Below are 22,921 nucleotides of genomic sequence, written 5' to 3'. Positions count from 1 at the left end.
TACAAGCTAGCAGCAGCGCGCGGGCATGCCATTCAGTGTTTTTTTATAACAACTATTTATAAGGTTACATTAATGTTTCAAGAAAAATAAAAAAAAAAATATTTGATTATATAAAATAAAAGATAATTTTAAATTGAATTTTTATATTTTAAAAAATATTCTCTTTTTTCATTGAAGTAACTATTTTTAGATCTGTTTTCTATTCCAGAACCAGTCTTGTTTTACGTGAGAAGCACTATATCGTGAAAAATCAGTTGCAGTACTCTTACGAGGGGGTCAGGCCCAAACATTAAGGCCCAATAATTGGGCGGGAAAGTCAGCCGTTGATGAAAAAGACAATCAGTCCCTTAAAAATTATTGGAAAAAAAAAAAAAAAACATGAGGACGACCTCTCCTACATCACCAGAAATAATGGAACTCTTCTCTAAACTAGCATTCGATCTCCAAACCCTAACTCACAATTCGCCAATCAATCAAGAACAACAACAACAAGAGTTCAATGATTCTTCAATTGATCCCTCAATCTCAAAGCTAGCTCTGTCTCTCACTCACAATCCTGGGGTTAGGGTTTTGGACACTGCTTTATCTCTCATGTGCTTTAAAGCGCCACAGGTCTGTCATTTCTCTTCTCTACTCAAAAGAAATTGTTAGGTAATGCCAGAAGTTGTACTCCTCTTTCTCACAAAATTATGGACCCACCATAAAAAAATATTCATGGGCTCCACTGAGGGATGATAGTGTAATTCCGGGTATATTGAATTGTTCCTCTCTCTAGACTTAGGTCTTATGGCTGTCTACATTGCTTAATTTGAGTAATGGGTTTTACTTTTAGGTTCTTGACTCAGTGGTTGAGTATTCTGTGAAGACAATTGTTAGTGTCTTGTCTTCATCAATATGTTGTGAGGTGTTCCGGTTTCATAATGAAGAGGTTCTGCAGATCGGTAGCTTCATTTCTCGCAGCCATTGCATGGAACTAATTGAATGTGTTTTTGATGTTATTTCAAAATTGAAGGAGCATGGTGGGTTTTCTTCTCCCTTGTTTCTTTAATCTCCATTGCGTTTTGATGTTTATTGAATTGTGATGGTACTGTTCAAGGACCATTGATTGTGTTTAATTGTTTAGTTTGATTTCCAATGAGCTTCGAGGATTAATTTTATTGGATGTTTTCTTGACCAGAATCCATATATGAATGTCTGAACCTATTTTCTTAATAATTATAATAATAATAAAAAACAAATTGTTGTAGGGATGCCTTTTGATTTGCTGTTATCTGCTGTGGTTAGAGTTGCGGCTTCAGCTTCTTGCTATAAATATCTATCCCCATCAATTCGTGTTCTTAATGTTAAATCCATTGATGGAAGTCTCACTGCTATCTCAAAGCTGCTGTGTCACTTGCCCATTGATTTCTCCCTTAGCAACCATGAAATACCAACGAGGTTTGCTGCAACTACCTCTCTCACTACTCGGTGTAAAAATTGTCTTCTTTCATTTTGTTTTAGAGACATGGCAATTAATATCGGTGCATCTTAAACTTATCTCAAGGTTTATTAGTCAATCCCTTCAACTAGAATATGACAATAATCAAATAGAAAAATTTAAGAAATTGACTTGGGTGCTTCACAAACCTTTTTTTTTTTTTGTTGTAAATTCACCCTCTGTTTTCACTGTTCCACTTATACTTATGTGTGCAGGTTGTTAATTTGGTACCTTGATCCATTTGCTCTAAAGCATGATGTTTCAAAAATCTTGCAAGAAACCATAAAAAGACCTTTCCTTTGTTTGAGCATGGAATTTTATGAGAGGATGGATTGGCGCTCAATTCTTGTATGCTTGGTACTTTCTCCAATTATGTTCATTGATACCAGAGCTCTATTACATGACTGGTTTCTGCAGACGTGAGTTCTATTTCTTGATTTTATGGATGCTCCAGCTTTTTTTCTTTTAGCATTTCATAAAGAATCATTTTCTAATAAACTTCAATTGAATTTTTTTTGCTGGAAATTCACTTGTGTTATCTGCATGGAGCTTCTGATAATATTTGCTGATAAAAACTTGTCTTATCAGAGCAACAAGTATATCACATCATTTTGTTATTTTTTTTTATGCAACAGGGGTCTTAGTTCTGTTATAGAGCTTCTGATGGAATTAGTTTCACTGATACTAGATGTAATTTCTAGACCAACATGGTGGGGTCTATCATTAGAGCTGGGATTGAAGCTTCCATTTTCTAATGCATATTTTCCATATAAAAGTGATTTCTTGAGGACTTTGACTGGACCCTTTTCGTATGAAAGTTTCCTACAATTAATTCACATGACAAGAAAATCAGCTTCTCTGCATAGAGAACTATGTGATCCAGCTATCAAGCCATCAGCAGTGAAGGTTGCATCAATAGATCACAAATCTATCTGGTATATTCTTACTCCATGTCAAAGAAAATAGCAAAGGCAATTACTACATTTCAATCCACTTTCTAGAACTTATTTGAAATGTTTCATAGCAGGGCCCTGGCAATAAGCTTTCCAGATTGGTTCTATTTTGCTTCAGTTATACTCTTTTCTGACGATAAAAATTCCCAACAAATTATTCAAGTAAAATGCCCATTAGGGGTACCGGAATTTGGGCAACTACCTGCTTCTGCTGCTGCTGCAACTTTTATTGCTTGGATTCTGAGTCCCGTTAACAAATCTAATCAGGATGCACTGTTTGAAAATCTGACTAAACTATCAAAGTGTTGGAATCTGAAAGAAATCAGCTCGGATAATAGTCAGAATGGGATGGCTGGCTACAAGAAGAAACTTAAGAAACCCAGATTTTGTGACAGCAAGGAGGATTCTACTCTTGGAAACAAGTATGATTGTCAGGTCATTATCCTCTGGCTCAAACAATTCCAGAATATCATGAAGCATAATGAGAAGTCTTATGCTCTTCTCCAGCAGCATGATAAGCTGTTCAGAAGAATACCACTAGGCATCTTGATTGGGTCCTCCGGTCATATAAACGAAGATGGATGTGAGCTGCTGCTTCATTATGCTGCCACTGGGAGGATACTCGACTCACTTGGAACTGAGAATACTAGCTTGAAACATGTAAACTATAATTCTTCAGGGCCAGAAGATTTGTTTGGAGGGATTAACAAAGAGGAGGCTGTATTAGGAGCCTGTCTTGTCTTCAGTTTAACTGATGTTGTTAACAGGATGTCTGTCTCACTATTTGAAACTGAGAAGACTGGAGAGGACTTTCTATGCCTGGTGAAATTAAGGGCTGGCAGGTACTTGCTCAAGTGTATCAAGAGGCTGGTCCAGTTTAATGTTGATGAAGATGGAGTACCTATGCTTTTGGATCTCCAAGGTAGATTGGAGAGGTGGAGGCATCAAGGGAAAGAAGTACCAGAGTTTCACAAAGATCTAGATGATGCCCTTAAAGGTTTAAGCACTGAGTTATCATGAGATTCTTAAGCTATGGAGCCCTTTGCTTATGCGCAGTATCCTAGAGAAGTTTTGCAATTCAGCATAGGAGATTGAGTCTACTGGAAGCTTATGAGTAATGGATCCTTGTGTTTTAATAGCTTGTGGGATCATATTAGATCTTCAAAGCAAGAGTTGACTGGTTTAAATTGGTGTGGGTCCTTCCTGATTTCCGGTTAATGTTATCATCCATTCATAATAGGCGACCAATGAATGGAAGAAACAGTGGAATAGTTATTAATCCTCACTGTCTCATTTGTCATCAGGATACAAAAACCAGAACTGTCCACTTCATAAATCCAGGGGGATCCAGGTAATCAGGGCTGAGAACTCTCTCTTTAATATTGAAAAACCACTTGATGAATCACATCAAGAGTTGTGATGGAATAAGGCTAAGGCTCCTCTGCAAACAGGGTTTTTCTTGTATGTTCTTTTAAGAATAGCTTGGTAGTTGGTCCTCGCATGTTGGGTGAAAGCAACAACCATTGCACCAGCAGGCTTGTATGAAATTCAGCAGTATTTTCCACTCAATTTGCTCGGATCTGAAGATGAAGATTTCTGTGGTCAGCTATCAATCCCCTTTGATTACTTTTTTCTTTCTTGCTTTATTCTTTACCTTCTGTGTGAAGCTTTTGTTTTCTAGTTGTTAAGTTGTTTGGCAGCTTCATTTTCATTTTTAATAGTTTGATAGATGAAATTGACTCTCGATTTCCAAAAAATCAACACACTGGAATATTTGGTGGGAGTCCTGTTGCAGGATAGAAGGAGAAAACACATCTTGATGTGCCAGTTGCCTGTATATCATGGGATTAATGTGGGGATGCGATATCTGTTCTGTAATTCTTAGAAATTTTTAGTTAAGTCCTTCTGTCCATGTTTAAGGTATTTTAATAGAATATCCTAATTGAGAAATCAAAATTTGTTTTAAGGGAAAAATTCATACAAAAATTTGTTTAGGGGCAAAATTGATACTAAGCTAATAGTCTGGAGGGGTATTTTTGAGGCTCGATAAGAAAGAGAGTATGAAGCTTTAATATAGAAAATTCACAATTCAAATTCCATTGGAATGCTATTAGTTATATTCCTTTGCATTTTATTTTGCAAGGGACAAACTTACAAATACTCAACCGCTGCACGCTAAAGACTTGCCTGTATGAATTTGCAAGACTAAAAGCTTTCAGACTATATGTAGCCTGTTTATGATGTATGACAGATAATACCTTGCCTATGTACCTAAAGCATCTTTCAACCACTTCACAATCTTCATCTGGCTTTGCCAAATTCTGTATTTTTTTTTTTAATGATTTCGCTGACAGCAAGTGATTCCATGGGACCTTGGAAATCTGCAATCTACAAGCCTGAAATCTTAAAGGATGTAATGTAGTGTCTATGTACTGAAATGGAGTAATCTGGGATTTCAATTCTTTGCGTAGAGCTTTTGGAATTTCAGGACTTCAGCTGCAGACAGCTTCAACTGATAGCTTCTTAGCACTATCTGGACATGGATCTCCTCCGAAAACTTCAGGAGCCACAGTCACTGAGCATGACTGCTTTCCAACACAATTCTGCAGAAGGTTCCTCATGTCAGTCACATAAAGTTCATAAAAAACCAGCTATAATTTGAGCAAGCTAAAGCTCAATCCCATATCTTTGATAAATCAGCATCATGGACAAACCAGTTCACGTCCTAAGGCATAGCAAGATTTTTCAGCTGAAAGATGAATTGAAAAGGGAGAGTGATTGAACCAAAATACACCTATTATAGTATCACTTCTTCAACGATGATTTAACTAAAAAATCCTCTCCCAATATATTCCTCCTAGATTTTTAAAGATCCAGAGAGTCAGAGGCGAGGAATTGCATAAAATTGTAAATCCTATTATGTCTTCGCCCTCTAAAAAGAAGCTGCTAATATGCATATGCAACATTTTCAAGTCAGACTGAGTGTTAAATTTGTGTTCTATTCAGAGTGGCCTTAGCAGCAATTGTTTTACTACTGTCAAGAGTTGTCATGTAGCTTAAAAAATAGGTCTCATAGGTTATTAAAGTACTCTTTCAAAGGCATCGTATGACTTGTGGGCATGGCAGCTCCCCTCCCGAAAGCTTCCACATGTGCCCTGAGGCATTCCGAAGCTAGCAAACTTTATCTGAGATATCTTCTGTCCCGGAGGACACCACAGGTGGGCTTTGGGTTGCGGGCTGATGACTTTGCCTGAGGCTTTCGCCTGCCAGTTCTTCAACGCCGGCTGCCCCTCAAAGATATCTGCACAGACACTTGCAGTGGTTCGTTTGACAAAAGAAATTCCCGTTGGATCGCCACCCCATTCTTCAAACACAGCTAAGAGATTCCCACTTGGCTTAAGCCATGAGCGAGGAACATGGTACCTGAGATTAATAGCATCGTCAAGGCTACATAAATTGGACAAGCAAAGCAAGCTAAGATAGTCCTAAGGCTTCCTTACCATCTCTGTGAGGACTCCCCACAATTAGTCCGACATTTTTTGTCATCAAAAGTTCCAGCATAATTGCAGTCACCGCAACTGCCATGAGCTATATATCCCGGCCAATGCCGTCCTATATTTTGTCCATTTATCCACATCTGACCTTTCCCCATGCTACTCATATCTAAAGCCAGGGGATCATTGCCTTGGGGTGCATCAAAAGTTGTCTGGATTTATCGAAACACGGCGGATTTCTTAGTAAAAGTTGGTAACCTGTGGACAAAATAAAAGAACATGGAAATGCAGAAGTACTCGTGAAACTAGCTCTTACCTTGTACCAGGTCAGTGCTTGTTTTTGAGCCAGTAGTGATCCTTCCACCCATTCAACAGATGCACTCCCGCTGGCAGTATGAAGGCTCAGTGATTCACCTTTCAGACCAATCTGCTCAGAAACATGGCAGATGATTTAATTGATTCTCTAGCCTCTTCTGACTGTCTAATTTTGCAGTACAGCCATATACCAGCTCCATGATTTTTCAATGTGGTCAGAAATGTTTTTGCAGAGAAAAAAAAATAATAATCAGAAAACAAAACAAACCTTGTATGACCATTTCTGCCCTGACAGGTCTCTCGTCCCCTCATTCAGACCCTTCAGGGTGATCGGACCTAGAACCCCGGTATTCCATGTCTCAAAATGCAGGCCAACGTTCTGAGATCAATCAAGATGACGATATATTGAGTTCAAATGACTAATTATCTGCCAAAATTCATGTCACGGAGAACAAAGACAGAACAAAAGAAGCGAGAGAACTAACCGGGAGACCAACAGCAACACTCAACAAAGAGATCTTGTTAATCCCTTCTGTCAATTTGATGTTCTGGCTAAACGTCAACTTTGGATTTGACAAGCCCCCATACACGGTTCCTGCCACAAGTTTAAACTGAAACTTTAATACAAGATGGAGGTGAAAAATGAAGTCCATTAGGAGTAACAGGTTGATCGGAGCAATGATATTCTTCTATTCCACCCACCTGCTAGTTGACCATTGATAAATACATGCAAAGCATGACCAGCGGAGAAAATTGTGAGAAGAGGATTCTGTCCAGTCTTCAGAAATCCTTCATCGGCGCCTATTTTGACACTGAATAAGCAAGAAATGTTCAAGAATGGTAAGCTGTAAGCAAGAAAACATGCAACAATAACCCGAGAATCAGCTTGTCCTGAGAACTAGGACTTGTACTCACTCTGTCAGGTACCACAAGTAGTCTGTGGCATCCCTTGTCACATTTATTTGCTCCCACAACCCATTCATTGTAGTTGTATCGTCATCATCAGCTGATGCAGTTTCTTCATTGTATGATTGCCATGAAAATGAGCTACTCTCTGGAACCATTTTCATTTGTGAGCTTTGGGAACCGAGCTGCACAAAAACTACCATCAGACATCGAAGTCATTGTTGCAGATTTTCCAGTATTTGGTGGGACTAAACCTGAGCTTGTTTATTATCTACCAGAACTCCTATGAGAGATCCTTAAAGACGACTGAGGTCAAACCTTTCTTGTCAATTACTAAGAGATCAGGGGAAACTGACATGGAGAACCACAAAAGGTGAATAAACTAAGATTCCTGTTGTAAGCAGCAGACTATTCCTTACCCTTGCTGTGTTATAAACCACAGTCTTGCAATCAGGGAGAATGCTGACGGACCAAGGCGGCAATTCATATTGTCCATTGCCAAAGGTCACCTTCACAGAGTATTTTGTATCATAGTTGGCAAGAAATGCTGCACATGCCGACTTTGACTTGAATACATGAGCCTATAAACAATGACAGTGATGATGAGCAAGCCAGACCAGAAGATTGCAGGTACATAGTGTACATAACCACAAAACTTGAACCTTACCTCTTGATTACTCCCAAGTGATGTTACAGTGGGATCAACAGAAACTAAAGCAGGTTCACATAGCTTGATGGCTTTGTGCAAATCTCTCAAATGCCCCCACTTTGGTTCCCTTGGTAATCCTGGTTCAAAAGATAGGCATCCTCCATGGATCACAGTGGCTTTGGAAATGTATCTTTTTTGCATATTTAAGTGCATCCTAAAACATAAATTTATAAATACATATATTGCAATGTGTTCTTCTTCACGATCCACTTTAGGGTACATACCGAATTCATCAAGAGGGGCATCATAATCGTAGCTAGTGGCAATGAAGGGACCGCCAGCGGTTCTTCCGAAGTTAGTTCCTCCATGGTACTGAAGACATGAAAGACAGAAAAAAAAGGAAACCCCCCGAGAAATGAGTGATCATTAGCCATCTTATGGGCAAATTAAATTTGGAAGGTTGCTTACCATATAGTAGTTAATGTAAGAACCACCATTTTGTATGAACCTTGCGACTGCAAATGCCATGTCTTCTGCTGGCCTATGAGGAACAGCACCACCAAATTCAGTATACCTGAGGGCAAGATGAAGCAAGGAAAAAGTATTCAAGGATCATTAGTCAGGTTTCAGCACTAAATATGAAAACTAAAATACCTATAACCAACTTTTTTTCTTTTTTTTTTTTATACTCATCATCCGTGTGTGACTTACCAGCCAGTCCAGGCTTCTGTCCATATTTTGGGTTTATAGTCCTTGTTTGGTTTGAAGTTTTCACAGTAGAATCCATTGCAGGTGTCTATCTGCAAACCGTATAAAACAAAGATAGGTGCTTGAATAAATGATAACAAGCAGTATGATTGGCCTATGCAATCCAAATGAATGCCATCCTGACATATTTATTCTTTACGAAAAAGTTTCAGTGAATACTTTTAGCAGAATCTTCACCATGGAGCTTAAAACAAGATCTACCATCGAGCAACAAATAGAACATGCTCATCCAATATATTATTATAACACCAAAAATAAAAACTTTTGTTTGTTGATTAGTGGACATAAGAACAAAAGGAGAGGGACTGGTAGGGCCCCAAGAGAATTAAATTGAACAGGGAAAGCAAGGCAAAAGGGCGTAAGAGAATAAATAAATAAATATATACCATTCAAGGTACACGACAAGCTACAAGAAATCGACCCCATGAAAGCGAATAAAAGGCGTGCGAAAAAAAAAATGGTAAAATTGATTATTACCATGGGATCTGGGCATCTTCTTGCTTGCACATAATCCATGGGACTCCTGTACCAAGCTTCACTGCCATGTCAGCTGCCCATTTTGTATAGGCTTTACCAGGTGCACCAATTTCCCATTCCACTGGTCCATATTCATTCTCTATCTGTTATTGTTCAACGAAAGGAAAAGAAAAAAGTGTTTAAACATGCCAAAATCAACAAAATATTTAAAGCACGTTTCTAGAATGATGATAAGGACATGAACAGGGTTATTACTCTTTTTCCAATAAAAAAAGCTTCATTTTTTAGGGACTTGTGTTGAGCAAGGGACCAATTGAAGACAAAATAGGATTAAATGCAATAAAACAAATATAACCCATTTTTTCTAGAATGAGATTCAAGAGGTAAATTTCTTACCTGGGAAAGAATTATTGGGCCTCCTTGATTTTCAAACAACTTTTCTGACTTCATCATGCCAACAATCTTCTCTGTGAACTTTTGCATTGCCGCCTTCATTGAAGTTATATAAAAAGAAGGGAACAGATTTTAAACCACATTGGATCAATTTGAGTGATAAATTCAAGGAAAAGGGCACTCAAAATCGAAATCAAAGATTCCGAGTAATAATAATAACCTTGAAAGGCCCGTTGTCGGTTCTAAATTCAATACCAGGAACATATTTGAGCCACACAGGAAATCCCCTGAACCAGAAACAGAGCATGTGACTTTTTTTTATTCCCTTTTTATGAAAACAAGATATTGTAGAAATCAAGGACACGGATTTCTATGTTAGTCAAAGCTAATCAAAATAGATAGATAGAAATGAGTAATTACCCAAAGTTCCATTCAGCACAAATATAGGGGCCAATCCGCAGATGAAGATAAAGGCCTGCTTGTTGAACCAGCTTGATGAACTTAACCAAATCATACCTGTCCTCAAAATAAAACTGATTTTTTCCCCCAAAAAGTGAAGATCAATCGAGTTAGAAACTTGAAATGATAAAAAAAACAAGAAGAAGAGAAAGAAGGCACAGCAAACGCAAAAGCCAGAACAGAAAGGAATTTGCATTACGTTTCCAGGAGAGGGCTCATGTCCATTCCAGAAGACATAAGTTTGAATCACATCCACTCCTCCATCTTTGGCCTTTTGAATAAGATCAGGCCACATCTACAGCCACCACAAAATCAAAAACCCACATAAGAATTGAACAAAAAAAAACATTATTCAAAAACATGGAAAGTAAAATCAGTAAGAAATAAAAGGAAGAAGAACCCATGAATGAGCCACATTGGAATCAACGGTACCTCAGGAGTGCTTCTTGGGTAGTGTATTGAGCCAGAAATAAGAATCCTTCTCTGCCCATTGATTATAACAGCTTTATGATCATAGGACACAGAGGCTGTAACAGTAGAAATCCGTGAAGAGAAGAAGAATAAAAGTTGCAGCAGCGGCAGCAGCAGCAAGAACACGTTCCGCATAATTCTGTCTGTCTCTAGCTATGTCACGCACCCTAAGCAATAGACTTTTGCTCTTTGTATGTATCTACTTTTTTCCTTTCCCTCCTTGTCTGTGTGCGTCTGTGTATTGAGTATAGAGAGAGAGAGAGAGAGAGCTTCAATTGCTTTCTACATACATTACGAAAAAAGAGATTACGGAGGCGTAAGAAATATTAATTTGTTGTTTTGAAAGAGAACAAAAGAGAAGGGAAGTTGGCGGAGTTTAATGTGAAGACAGAGGAAAGGAAGGGAAACGAAGTGTTGTGTTTGTTATTATTACAAGACAAGAGAGCGAATGAGGAGGTTCGGATGAGCAACTGCCTTTTTATAGCTTTTTTGTGTGGTTATTAATTGATTAAATTATAAATGAATACTCTGGTTTTGCAAGATAAATTAAAAATCCTTATCTTTTAGTTTTTCTTTGTTTTAAAAAATAAACTAAAAAACAAACAAACATTAAGAAAAGACTGATGAGCAAATTGGACACCTTTTTTTAAATTAAAAATAAATATTTGAATATAAAATGATTATATAATTTGTTTTACAGAATTAGAGGCACTAATTTATAGTTTTAAATGCTTGAGAACAGGACGTTTCACAAAAAAAAAAATTTTTGTTAAAATTAAATTTTTTTTATATGTTTTTAGATCGTTTTGATGTACTAATCTAAAAAATAATTAAAAAAATAAAAATAAAAATTATTTTGATGCATTTTAATATAAAAAACACTTTAAAAAGTAATCACAACTACACTCCCAAACAAGTACAACTATAAATTAGTGTATATGTTTAGGTAGCGTTTAAAAACGCGAATGAAATTATGTTTTTTTTTTAAATATATTTTTAAAAAAATTATTTTCATATACTAATTTTAAAAATACTCTTTAAAAAGTAATAATAAAATTATTTTAATATATTTTTAAATAAAAAATATACCATAAAAAACAACTATTTTCTCACTCTCCAAACTGTTTATCTGACATCATCTATTCAACTCTACTGCTAATCTTCGCTTCTTTCGATGCAAACCTTGCAGCTCAATCGAAGTACTGGTTTGACTTGTAATTTTGCACCTTTGAGTTTTTGGAATTCTGCCCTCACCCTCTTCTCTTCACTGATAATCAATCGAGGGATGCCTCGCCCTCGTTTTCCTTTGAAAACAATCCTATTTGGGGATTTGACAAATTACATTTTGTTTACATTGGTCCTTGAACTACTTGATTAATTTGATTTAGTCCTCTATTAAATCAAGGTAGAATTCCATCCATTTGCTAAAAATAATACAAAGAATCAATCAAGCAAAGTTAGTATAGAGTTGGTGACTTTTACGTGTAGTATATGTTTTCTCGAGGGTTAAAACCTGTACAAACTAACAGGTGAACTAAATCAATTAGACACTTGATTCGGAATTAGTGACACAAGTTTTTTAGATTATAACTTAAGTGATTAGGTGTTTGTTTTAGTTTTTATGGTTTAGGTTGTGGTTAGGTATAATCTAATTATAAATAAAATTTAACTATAAAAATTAATTTTTCTTATTTTTTTATAGGTTATACACCCAAAACTCAACTTTCACTTTTAAAACAAACACACAATCAGAAAATCTTAATTTGTAAAGGTCAAGATGGACATCTTATGAGGAAGCTCAATGAGTGCTCAAAAAAATAAAAAAAAAGTTAGAAACTATTTGCTATTAATCAATAGTTATCTAATTTTTTTCATGGTGCATTTAAATCAAAATCCAATTTAAAAAAAAAAACATAAAAAAGGATCATGTATCTAGGTCAAAAAAATAAAATTAACATGATTGGCCTAACATAAATAAGATACCACGAGCTTGGGCTACAAAGTCAAGCACGCGCGCTTGGTTTTTGTTTAAAGGGGTGGCCCTTGCATTTTTTAGGGGGGAAAAAAGAGCAAAAGATACATCGTTTGCTTGCCAAGATTCAGCCACTAAAGAGGTGATTAAAAAATTGGGTTAAGGTTGTTTTTACCCAATTAATCATCTTTTAATATATTGTTTTTACCTAAAAACATATAATAAATGCTTTTATATTCAAAATATATCAATTTATCAACCCAAAACGCTCCTAAATAGGTTAAGAATAACAAAATTAAAAGGAAAACAATTGTTTCTCATCTTTGATATACCTTTTTCTAATAAAATGAAAGTAAAAATACATCATAATATAATTTTTCTCACCAAATAAAATTCTTTGGCACTAAGATTCACTTCTTCTTTTTTATCATAAGAAGAAGATGGTCAATTTATAACCCCTTCGCTCTCACTGTTACCTGCTAATTTTTTTTTTATATCTCAAATTCAAAAATTAAAAAATAAATAAAATAAAGTTTTAAATATTGTTTGATTAAATTTGATAGTTGTGCTTTTGAGATATGAAATGACCAATAAGAACTATATTTTATATATCCTAAAGATATTGTCCATTTTTTTATTTTGAGAGATAATCCATGAGTATTATAAAATTCTTCATTTAAGGATATTTCAGGATTATTGTCCACTTTTTTATTTTGAGAGATAATCCATGAGTATTATAAAATTCCTCATTTCAGGATATCTCAGGATTATTGTCCAGTATAAAAAAAATCCTAACTATTAATTGCGTGGTTTTTTTAAATTGTTATACCTTAAATTATATTTTACGTTATATTATTTCAATCCAATCTCTCTCACTTAATTATATTCAGATGAAGGATAGGAGAGTAAACTAGCTTGAAATAAATGATATGACATGTGAAAAGTCACATGAGATCAAGATTTTTTGGATTGAGGGACTAACATATTAAAAATATTTTAATAAAAAAATCAACCCAATATTATTTTAGTAAAAAAAAAATCAATGAATTAAAACCGAGTTTTTTATCGGGCTATACTGAATTTTTTTTTTCTTATTTTTTTTCAATCCGATCCGGTTCTAACCCGGTCGACCTGCCGGACCGGGCTGGATTTCAAAACTATATTATAAATCTAACATGTTACACATGTGAATGCATTCATATGTTTTATTATAGTAAGTTTAATATATATATATATATATATATATATATATATATAACCAACAATCTACCCTTCATCTTGAATAGACCAGCCAATAAATTCTTTAGTTTCTTTAATAATAGTAGGTGAAAAATCATTTTCTTTACTTTTTTCTCCTCCGAAAGCCTGTCCTCCAATATCCCATTGTGACAGTAATAATGAATAATGGTATTAATTTCATGTACCAATTAATCACAATCACTTTATAAAAGTTTTGAAAAGTTTAATTTTTGATAGATAATTTAACTAATCAAGGTTTTAAATTTGTTTTTTAATAATTATAAATTCGAGTTTTTTTAAGTCATTAGAAAACTTATATAATCATTAATTTTAGAATCATGAGATTAATTAAGATACATATAAATTAGCTAAAACAATCACATTAATTAAAAGTTTAATTGCTCAATATGAAACTTTTTTTTTTCTTTTGCATATCTCGTTCATAGTATAGCTTAGTAGCACCATAAACCAATGATAAAATGAGTGGTACTACTAGAATACAATTTGTCAAATAGTGTTTAATCTTTTTCAACCAACAAGCTAGCTAGAGACACTCAGCATAACCTAACAAAGAGAACAAAGCTTTATTGCAAGTTCTAAACAGCCTAAAGGATTTTAAGCTAAGATCAAATCTAGATTTAAAATTTAGAGAGTTGTTGTTAGGAAGAAATAATAAAAAAAAAAGGAAATAAAAAGGAGAATAAGGGAGACAAAAGGGCGGCTAGAGGTGAGAAAGCCACCGGCTGCGTCTAAAGGTTTTTATTTCTCAAACAAGATACCTACAAGCAACCATCACTTTATTATTGATTTCTTGACCAAAAAAATAAAATAAAAATTATTGTAATTATCCATAATTAAACATCACAAAATCAATCCCTTCATAGTTAATTTCATTTACAATTTGAATATATGCTAATTTATACATTCTTTTTATATAAAAATATTTGATGTGTTTTCCAACTTGTACTCAGTGCTTTGCAAAATTAGATACATATATATATATATATATATATATATATATATATATATTAACGGAAGTGAACTAGGGAAAATAATCGATCTTTATTGTTAAATGTTTTTTTATTTTTATTTTAACATTAGATATTCTGAAGTCAGTTTTTCACATATATTAAGATGAAATCTCTCATTATCTGAGTTTATAAGAATTGCTTCTCCGTACGTAGCCTCCTCTTACATGAAAATACTCCAATACTTAAAATATTTAAATATTTAATTCAAAGAGAAAGTAGCTTAATAAATTAATGCATCAATACTTTGCCTGATTCCGAGCTTTAAAAAAGTGAATAATTCTTGCTTGCCAGAATGAGATGGAACAGTGTGAGCACTTTTGTGTTAAGTCCTGAAAAGAAAGAAAGTTAAGTAACAGTAACCAATTGCTTGTTACCATTGAAAATAGGTTCTCAATTAGCTAAAAAATCAGGTTATGTATTTATTCCCTAGGAGTTATTAATTTAAATCTTTTAGGATCATTAAAAACTTATATAGTCGTTAATTTTAGGACCCGTAGAATTAGTTGTAGTACACACAAGCTGACCAGAACACCTATGTTAATTTAAAAAAAAAAAGTTCTCCTAATTAAATTATTCTACATGGACAAAAGAATTTAGAGTTAATATATAATTATATGATCTATTATATTAATACAGTCGTAATCAGCCCTCTGAAGTGAAGGAAGGAGTAAGATTTATGGGGTAATTTACTGCTTCTATATATTAAAATAAACCAAATTAATCTAATTTTATTTTAATGAAGACGTGATGTGATAGAGAAAATGATATAGCGATCATTGAAGACGTGTTTTAAAGATGCAATTGTCTTATCCTTTGTTTCCAGCACGTACCTACCTCCTTATAATTAATCTCTGCTGGCCAGGAGCTAGCATAAAACGAGATTAACAAATAATTAATTACATATATAGTTTAATAATTAAAAGTGGTCGACCAAGGAGATGATGTGATCGATCTTCTCATGCAATCTTCTTTAATTAGTTTAGGTCAAAAAAAAGAGAAGAAGAAATTAATGACATAAATAAATTAAGAACTCATCATGGGAGGTCCGTCCGAAGGTTGTTTCAACCTTAATCTGCATCATGCATCGCCAAATTAACCAATCAGATCTTGTTTCGGATGCTCAATCATCATCATAATCAGTGATTGCAAATATATATATATATTATTTATTTATTGTAATGACTACGCCCCTCTGGTATTTTGTAATGACACTTTGCCCCTTGCAATTATATCTTTTAGGGTAAGTTATAACTTAATAATTTCTAAGTTTGTCTTTTTGTTTTTGAAAAGCATAAGTTAGCTCAATGACCAAAGCTAATTGTTATTTTTTTAAATACACTTTTAACATTTGTTTTTAGTAATCATAAATTGAGGATATTTTAGAGAAAAAAAAAAATTGTGATGTAGAACCAATAAAATAATCAACTCACAATCAAATATGAAATCATAGGGACTTAATATTTGTTTTTTTTTAAAAAAAAAGATTGATTAATTTTTTTTTTAAAGAGATCGATTAATTGTTTTTTTTTTAATATAGGGATTTTACTCTTTACAATAATATTAATAGCTATTTATTAGTGGATGTTAAAAAGAATTAATATTGGAAATGCTTGCAAGATCTTAAATAAATCCTAATAGCATATATCATATAGTAATATTTGTTTATTAGTGATTGTCAAAAACAACATTAGTGGTACTTGCAAGTTTGTCAATAAAAAGCAAGAAATATATCAATTTATCGTTTGGGAACGTGATGCAAACTATATTTCATAAAAATATAATTTTTTTTTTGCTAAAAATTAAAATTTTTATATATATATTTTGGATCGTTTTGATGCTTTAATCTCAAAAATAATTTTTAAAATATATAAAAAAATTATTTTGATATATTTCGTCACAAAAGCACTTTGAAACTCCAAACAAGCACTAGTATTTTAAACATAAAACAACAAGAACAGTAAAAAGTGTCAACTAATTTAGAATAATGTCAATGATTTATATAATCAAGAATTTAAGTCCATTATTTATGCTCTTTTTTGAAAAAGAGATTGTTGAGAATTTTGATATTTATTACAAACTTGAAATTTTTTTATGATGAAATAATTTCAAATACAATTCAAGATACATACGAGTAATAATAGAAGGAGAATTTAGCAAGCATTATATATATATATATATATATATATACACACTCTAATACTTCTCACTATAATTTCTATGGATATTTAGCATTGCATCTTATATTTTGGTATTTTTCTGATTTAGAAAATTTTAATTAAAAATAGCATCATTAATTTATACATTAACCGATTTTTAAAATATATTTTCATATTGATTTAGTGCATTCAAGAGAATAAAGTTTTTTAAATAATGAACTTAAGCTTGGATGGTTATTATGAGAAAAGATCTCAAATTTAAGCTTATTTATCTGCAAACAAGTTATTTTTTTAGAGTACTTTAATTTTCTAGAAATGTTTCGTAACTATTTTTGGGAATTTTCTCATATCTATTAGTTTTTAATGTTTTTTCCTATTCACTACAAAATCTTTATTTTTTTTTATTACAATTTCTCAAAGTTCCAAGACTTGAATTTGTATTTTGACTGCATGCTAATCAAAGATTATGAATTTCCTTTTCTTTTTCACCACTAGCATTGGCGTGCAATATACGTCCTATACAAAAAAAAAAAAAAAAAAAAAAAGAATATTTTTTTTCTTCTGATTTTATATGCAGGGACCCACTATTGGGCTGATTTGGAAACTTCAATGTAAAAACAGGAAAAGAAAAAGAAAAAGAAACAAGAGAATCCCATTGTAAAAATAAGAAAAAAATAAGAAAAAAAATAAGAGAGTATTCATGCTGCAATGGCGATAATATCCGTCTTTTCAATTTGATTTGGACGGGAGCCTTCTACTTTCTACATGAAAGGATGCCACAAAATTCATCAGCATCGTTCTCCGATAATGTTATACTGATAAGATTTAAGAATCCACACAGGCTGTTCTTTTATTTTATTTTATTTTATTTTATTATTTTCATATGGATGAGTTTGCCACGTTTATAAACATTAGGCTCTGCTATCCTGAGCCAATCCATATCCAAATTTCCTGGTCCCGTGGGTCCTAAATTAGACTTTGATTCAATAATTATATTGGATAGCCATATCCTAAATCAAAAGGCTCGTCCGTGTCAAGGACACGCCTCGGTGGTTGTTCCCCTTACGCAAGGGCTGGCTGGTGACCGGACCCCGAAGCCATTCCACCTCCAGGGCAGAGGTCTTGCTGGATAAGATAAAGAACGTCCGTGATCAAATTGATTTTAGTGCCCCTTTTAAGCAAGAAGAGACGTGGAAATAGAAATTCCAGTTTATTTATAAAAATCATTACATGTTAGAACAACCATGTAATGATTTTAGTGGGATGGTGTCCACTTTCGGCTCGGATAATTGAGCCGGCTAGGCTGATGAGTCCATGTCGCCATGACAAGACTCTCTGGGGCTGGACGGCTACACATGTCGCCGCCTTCAGGCACACTCTTGACAACGGAAAACTAACTGAAAACGATTTCATAGGACTTAGATGGCGTCAACATGCATGAAGATGGGACCGGAGACGCTTGTGTAAGGCAGGCGAATCTGGTCTGTAGCACCTTATCTGATATATTGTATAAGAAGATTATCCTTCACTAATTAATGACAAGATCATTTGACTTGAGAGCTACTTTTTCAATTAGATTAGGTCTTGTAATTGAAGCTTTAACAAACGCTTCATTTTTTCTCTGCTAAACATCATTGTCTTCTTGCTGGTGTCATCACCGCAGCTTTGCTTGACAAAGAAACAACTGTGTTTTGATTCTTGATGATTTGTTCAGCTACCATCACTCGGTTCGCTTCTTCAAACAAGTCCACCGCTGCCATTATTGAGAGGGAGGCTTCGTTTGACAGAATACGCTGCATTTTTTATGGCACTTCCTCTCCCCCCACCTACCACTACTACTTCCTCAACTAAAGTGTACTCTTGTTTTTCCTTATAGGAGGAGAAGGTGGCTGAAACCCTCTCATCAAAGCCGATATGGTGGTTGGGTGGGGACCGGACCCGGACCCCAAGACCTATATGTGGCTAACTGGCCATGGATCACGTCACAGCTACCTGTGACAACGGATTTGACCGAACTCTCCATTTGGATATTGCTCTTTTGCGTAGGACGGTGGTAGTGATTTGCCTGGTTGCTGTCAAGTTTGCAATGGCAGAATTAATGATTCGTTCGAGCTACAATATTATTACCGATTCGAATTCGAGAGGAAGTAATTTGCTTTCCTTTTCCTTTCCAGAGGCTTAACTGTCAATACAGAGAGGACCCAATTAATTAGAAACTTAATTGAGAGGAAGCAAGCTTCTTCTTTTTCACGGTAAAATGAGAGGAAGCAAGTTGTTGCTTGCTGAATCCAATTTGCTAGCTACTTGAATTGGATGCTAATCTCCCTCCGCTGATATTTAAAAAGAAAACAAAAAGTCTTCTTAAATAAAGGGATACTATTTCACCTCAATTTTAATTTTGACCGCTTTATTTTTATTTTTTTTAAATCAAACCAAATTCTTTTTTTTTGTAAAATTAAGGACCAACTTAGTATTGAGTTTATTAAGTGAGTTTAGTTTTCTCAGCTGCATAAAATTATCTACCAAATATAGATTGGAAAATGACCTAAAATAAATGTACATATTAGAAGCAATGAATGTGTTTATTTTTCAAGTAGCTTTTATAGTTGTGGTTTAAAAAAAAAAAAGTTTAGCTGTGATTAGTTGGATTTAGATACATGTTTAGTAAAAATTATGGTTGAAGTTTATGTGTAGCAAAATACATGTATAAAATGTTTGGTGGAAGTGTAATTGTGGTTATTTTTCAAAGTGCTTTTTATTTAGAAATGAATCAAAATAATATATTTTTTTATTTTTTAAAAATTATTTTTTATATCAACACATCAAAATGATTTGAAAACATAAAAAAATATATAAATTTGAAGTAAAGAAAAATAAATAAAAAATTTATAATTTTTTTCAAAAACTCTTTTAAAACGCAAAAACAAACAGGGTTTTACGAAACTCATTTTAAAAAACATGTAAAACTTGTTTTATAAAAATTATGTTTCCAACTTAATTTTTTAGCGGGCTCCATGATATAAAAATACGGTTTGATTTATTACCAAATATCTTACTATATTTATTTCACCACAAATACAAAAACCGGTGGAAAAAAAAAACACACACTTGTAGTGTAGGGATCCGATAGATTAGAGACTTGAATTAAAATACGGGGACAAGTTGAGCTATTTTTTCTTAATTAATCCTGAGCAGTAAACCACATGGCTAAGAAGGTTCAAACATAGGGGCTAGGACAATCTATTAAGATCCTATAAATACAGTAAGCTCTTATGATCATTTGGAGATGATTTAATTTCGACTGATTCACAAGATGGCCCGATGACATCATTAATATATAAAAAATAATTATAATTAATTAATTTTGCTTTTTTGTTTTACTGAACGTCATTAGTACAATTTATAGAAATTTTGTTTGCTAAAGATAGTTATTATGTGCGTGATTAGTACTTGATGGCTCATTTTCACTAATAAAGCTCTTTAAAAAGCGGAATTATTTCCACTTCATAAGTTGTTAATCCCCACATTTATATATAAAAAATATTGATAGAGTAAATTATCCTTTTTCTTTAGTAGAATAAATAAATATTTGACATATTTAAATTTTTTTAAGAAATTATTTTCTAGTTATTAAAATTTCAGACTAATTCAAATAAAAAAAAACAACAAGCATGTAAATTTAAATTTAATTTTTTTAATTAATCTATTATATATTTTTTAAAATCAATATTTTGTAGGTGAATAATATTTGGAAACAAATAAATTCTTGAACAAGAAACAAGTGTAGTATGACTAAACTTTCTTTTTTGTTTGAAGAAATTAAATTCTATGATATATGAGTAAAGATAAAAAGAAGAAGAAGAAGAAGATAACATTTGAATATTTTTAATTAAAAAAGAGGATTTATTGTCGAAGAACCATCTTAACTTAATAGCTTAAGCTGTTAGGTGAGGTTCTATAATATGATTTATAGTATTTTCTAATACACCCTCTCGAATGAAAGCTTTTTGGGCTTGAAATTGCACATGCTCATATTATCTTATGCTTAATTATTATTAAATAAATAGGGATAATGAGATTCGAATTCGTGACCGCTTGGTCATCAAAATTTTGATATCATGTTAAAGAATCATTTTAACCAAAGAACTTAAACTGTTAGGTGAAGTTACATGGTAAAATTTATATTATTCTCTAATATTTACTACTTTTATATATATATATATATATATATGTCAATATTTAATATCACCATTTATATATATACAAATAAAATTCACTATTAGAAGTATTTTGATCTAAGTAATATAAAATAATTTAAAAAATAGAAAAACCACAAATGATTAAACCTTGGAACTAAAAAACCTAACGTTCAATGGAAAACAACTTTTAAATTTTGGTATCTCTAATCTGTTAATTACAAGGGTATAATCTTGATCCACTAATAAACTATGATTATATTTGATAAAATTTATAAATATTTGTACTAAAGACGTGATGTAGTGCTTGACAAATCAAACTAAAAGATTATAACAAAGAAAAATAAAATCTAATATTAAAATATATATGCATTGCAGAGGATCCACATTTGTACTACTTTAACAAGTCACTTGTATTAGTTAATTATTTCCATAAATACACACTTTTTTATCATCTCAAGCTATTAGATAACTTATTCATATTCTTATAGAGATATAATTTAATGTAAAGATAAAATTCTAATTATAAACAAGTTGTATATGACAGATAAAAAGTATATAATTTTAATCCTAATATAATTTGTAGTCTATTTATCTACACGTATTTTTTTGACAATCATATATGTTTGTGTCAATCTATAACATTTCTTCTATAAAGGATCAAAACAATATAAATTTGACTAAAAAACCTCAAATAAAAAGCCAATAAGTTTTTTACTTGGATTTTAACGAGGTTTTTATCCTAGATTGGCAGAATTATAAGTTGATTGGAGCTTTTAACTTGGTTAGGTCGGGTTAGTTTTCCTCTATTATTTTTAAACTTTGATAGACTAGATCTCATGTTGACCCACCAAGTCAATTTAGGATTTATAATTATGATTATTAAACTATTATTAATTCAACACTTAATATAAACTGAAGTGTGTGTGTATATAAATTTGACAATAATATATATTGAGGGTAATATATATATATATATATATATATATATATATATATATTATGTTTTATATATTATTAACCGATATAAAAACATTTTTCTATCTTATATATATCTATCTATTATTCTATTTTATTTATATATTTTTTTTGTCTCTGAACAATCTAAAACGCCACCTTGGAATTGTAGACCTTTAGTAAGGCTGGGAAAAAGCAACTGTTTGGCTAAAATGCAATTCCTAGTGATTTTTCTTAATCATATAAATTATTTAATTGATGTAATAAAGTTTCGCTGTGAGAATATGAATAATAAACAATTATTAAAGGTTATATACATAACAAATAAGATCAACCAAAAGCTTCATGGGATGCTGCTTTTGGAGGCTTTCAGAATTCAGATAATATGATCTTGTACACACCGTAAAACACAAGAAGCATTTAACTTTTTGAACTTTGGAGCCCTTTCTTTAATCAGTGATATTGAAGAAATAAATAAAGAGTGTATCCACTCAAAGGCTCCATAGAGGTGAGACTATATTCTAATAAATAAATAATAATAAAAAAGATATAAAATTGGACTGGACTAAGAGCAATGAAGCCCAAAACAGCTGGGAACCTTGATTATTTTATCCTTCTAATGGGCCGGACTCCAGAGCAATGAAGTGTAGACACAAGAAGCCCATTGTGATGTTTCAAAATCCAAATACTACAAATTCTCCCCTCACAAACCAAACTGAAACCGTTTTAAAAATCTATGTACCATATCTTTTGAATCCTTGATCAAATTGTTCTTCATAGTTGTGTACTATCCATAGTATCAAACTACCATTGCTTTATAGAATGAACCGGTTAGATGTACCGCGCTATACAGTTGGCCAATCTTTATTTTGGCGTAAAATTTATCAAAAAAATTGAGTATTTTTTTTAAAATTAAAAATATAATATTTAAGTAATTGGTTTGAGTGAGTTTAATAAACTCTGTTAATTTAACAATATTATTAGAAAATAAGATATTGAAAACAGACA

The 22,921-nt window shown here is 32.6% G+C and overlaps 2 protein-coding genes across 2 annotated transcripts; one reads left to right on the top strand and one right to left on the bottom strand.

The window, feature by feature from the left end:
- The first annotated feature begins 349 nt into the window (after positions 1 to 349).
- Positions 350 to 4,812, top strand: LOC118048059 (uncharacterized). Its single transcript, XM_035057582.2, has 6 exons — positions 350 to 612; positions 833 to 1,019; positions 1,248 to 1,437; positions 1,693 to 1,896; positions 2,113 to 2,412; positions 2,505 to 4,812. The coding sequence occupies exons 1-6, from the start codon at positions 379 to 381 to the stop codon at positions 3,448 to 3,450; spliced, it is 2,061 nt and encodes a 686-aa protein (XP_034913473.1). The 5' UTR covers positions 350 to 378; the 3' UTR covers positions 3,451 to 4,812.
- On the bottom strand, positions 4,498 to 10,820 carry LOC118048058 (beta-galactosidase-like). Its single transcript, XM_035057581.2, is given in 20 exon segments — positions 4,498 to 5,033; positions 5,520 to 5,853; positions 5,931 to 6,136; positions 6,241 to 6,351; positions 6,508 to 6,618; positions 6,725 to 6,834; positions 6,942 to 7,051; positions 7,155 to 7,330; positions 7,565 to 7,726; positions 7,813 to 7,931; positions 8,079 to 8,166; positions 8,263 to 8,368; positions 8,506 to 8,594; positions 9,040 to 9,053; positions 9,056 to 9,182; positions 9,436 to 9,528; positions 9,653 to 9,719; positions 9,853 to 9,965; positions 10,091 to 10,186; positions 10,324 to 10,820. Coding segments are annotated over 20 exon segments (2,517 nt in total). The 5' UTR covers positions 10,498 to 10,820; the 3' UTR covers positions 4,498 to 4,922.
- Between the last annotated feature and the right edge of the window lie 12,101 nt (positions 10,821 to 22,921).

This window comes from Populus alba, chromosome 6 (genome assembly GCF_005239225.2).
Source record: "Populus alba chromosome 6, ASM523922v2, whole genome shotgun sequence".
Classification (NCBI taxonomy): Eukaryota; Viridiplantae; Streptophyta; class Magnoliopsida; order Malpighiales; family Salicaceae; genus Populus; species Populus alba.
The sequence above is the reverse complement of the archived record's forward strand: the minus strand, read 5'-3'. Positions and strand labels throughout refer to the sequence as shown.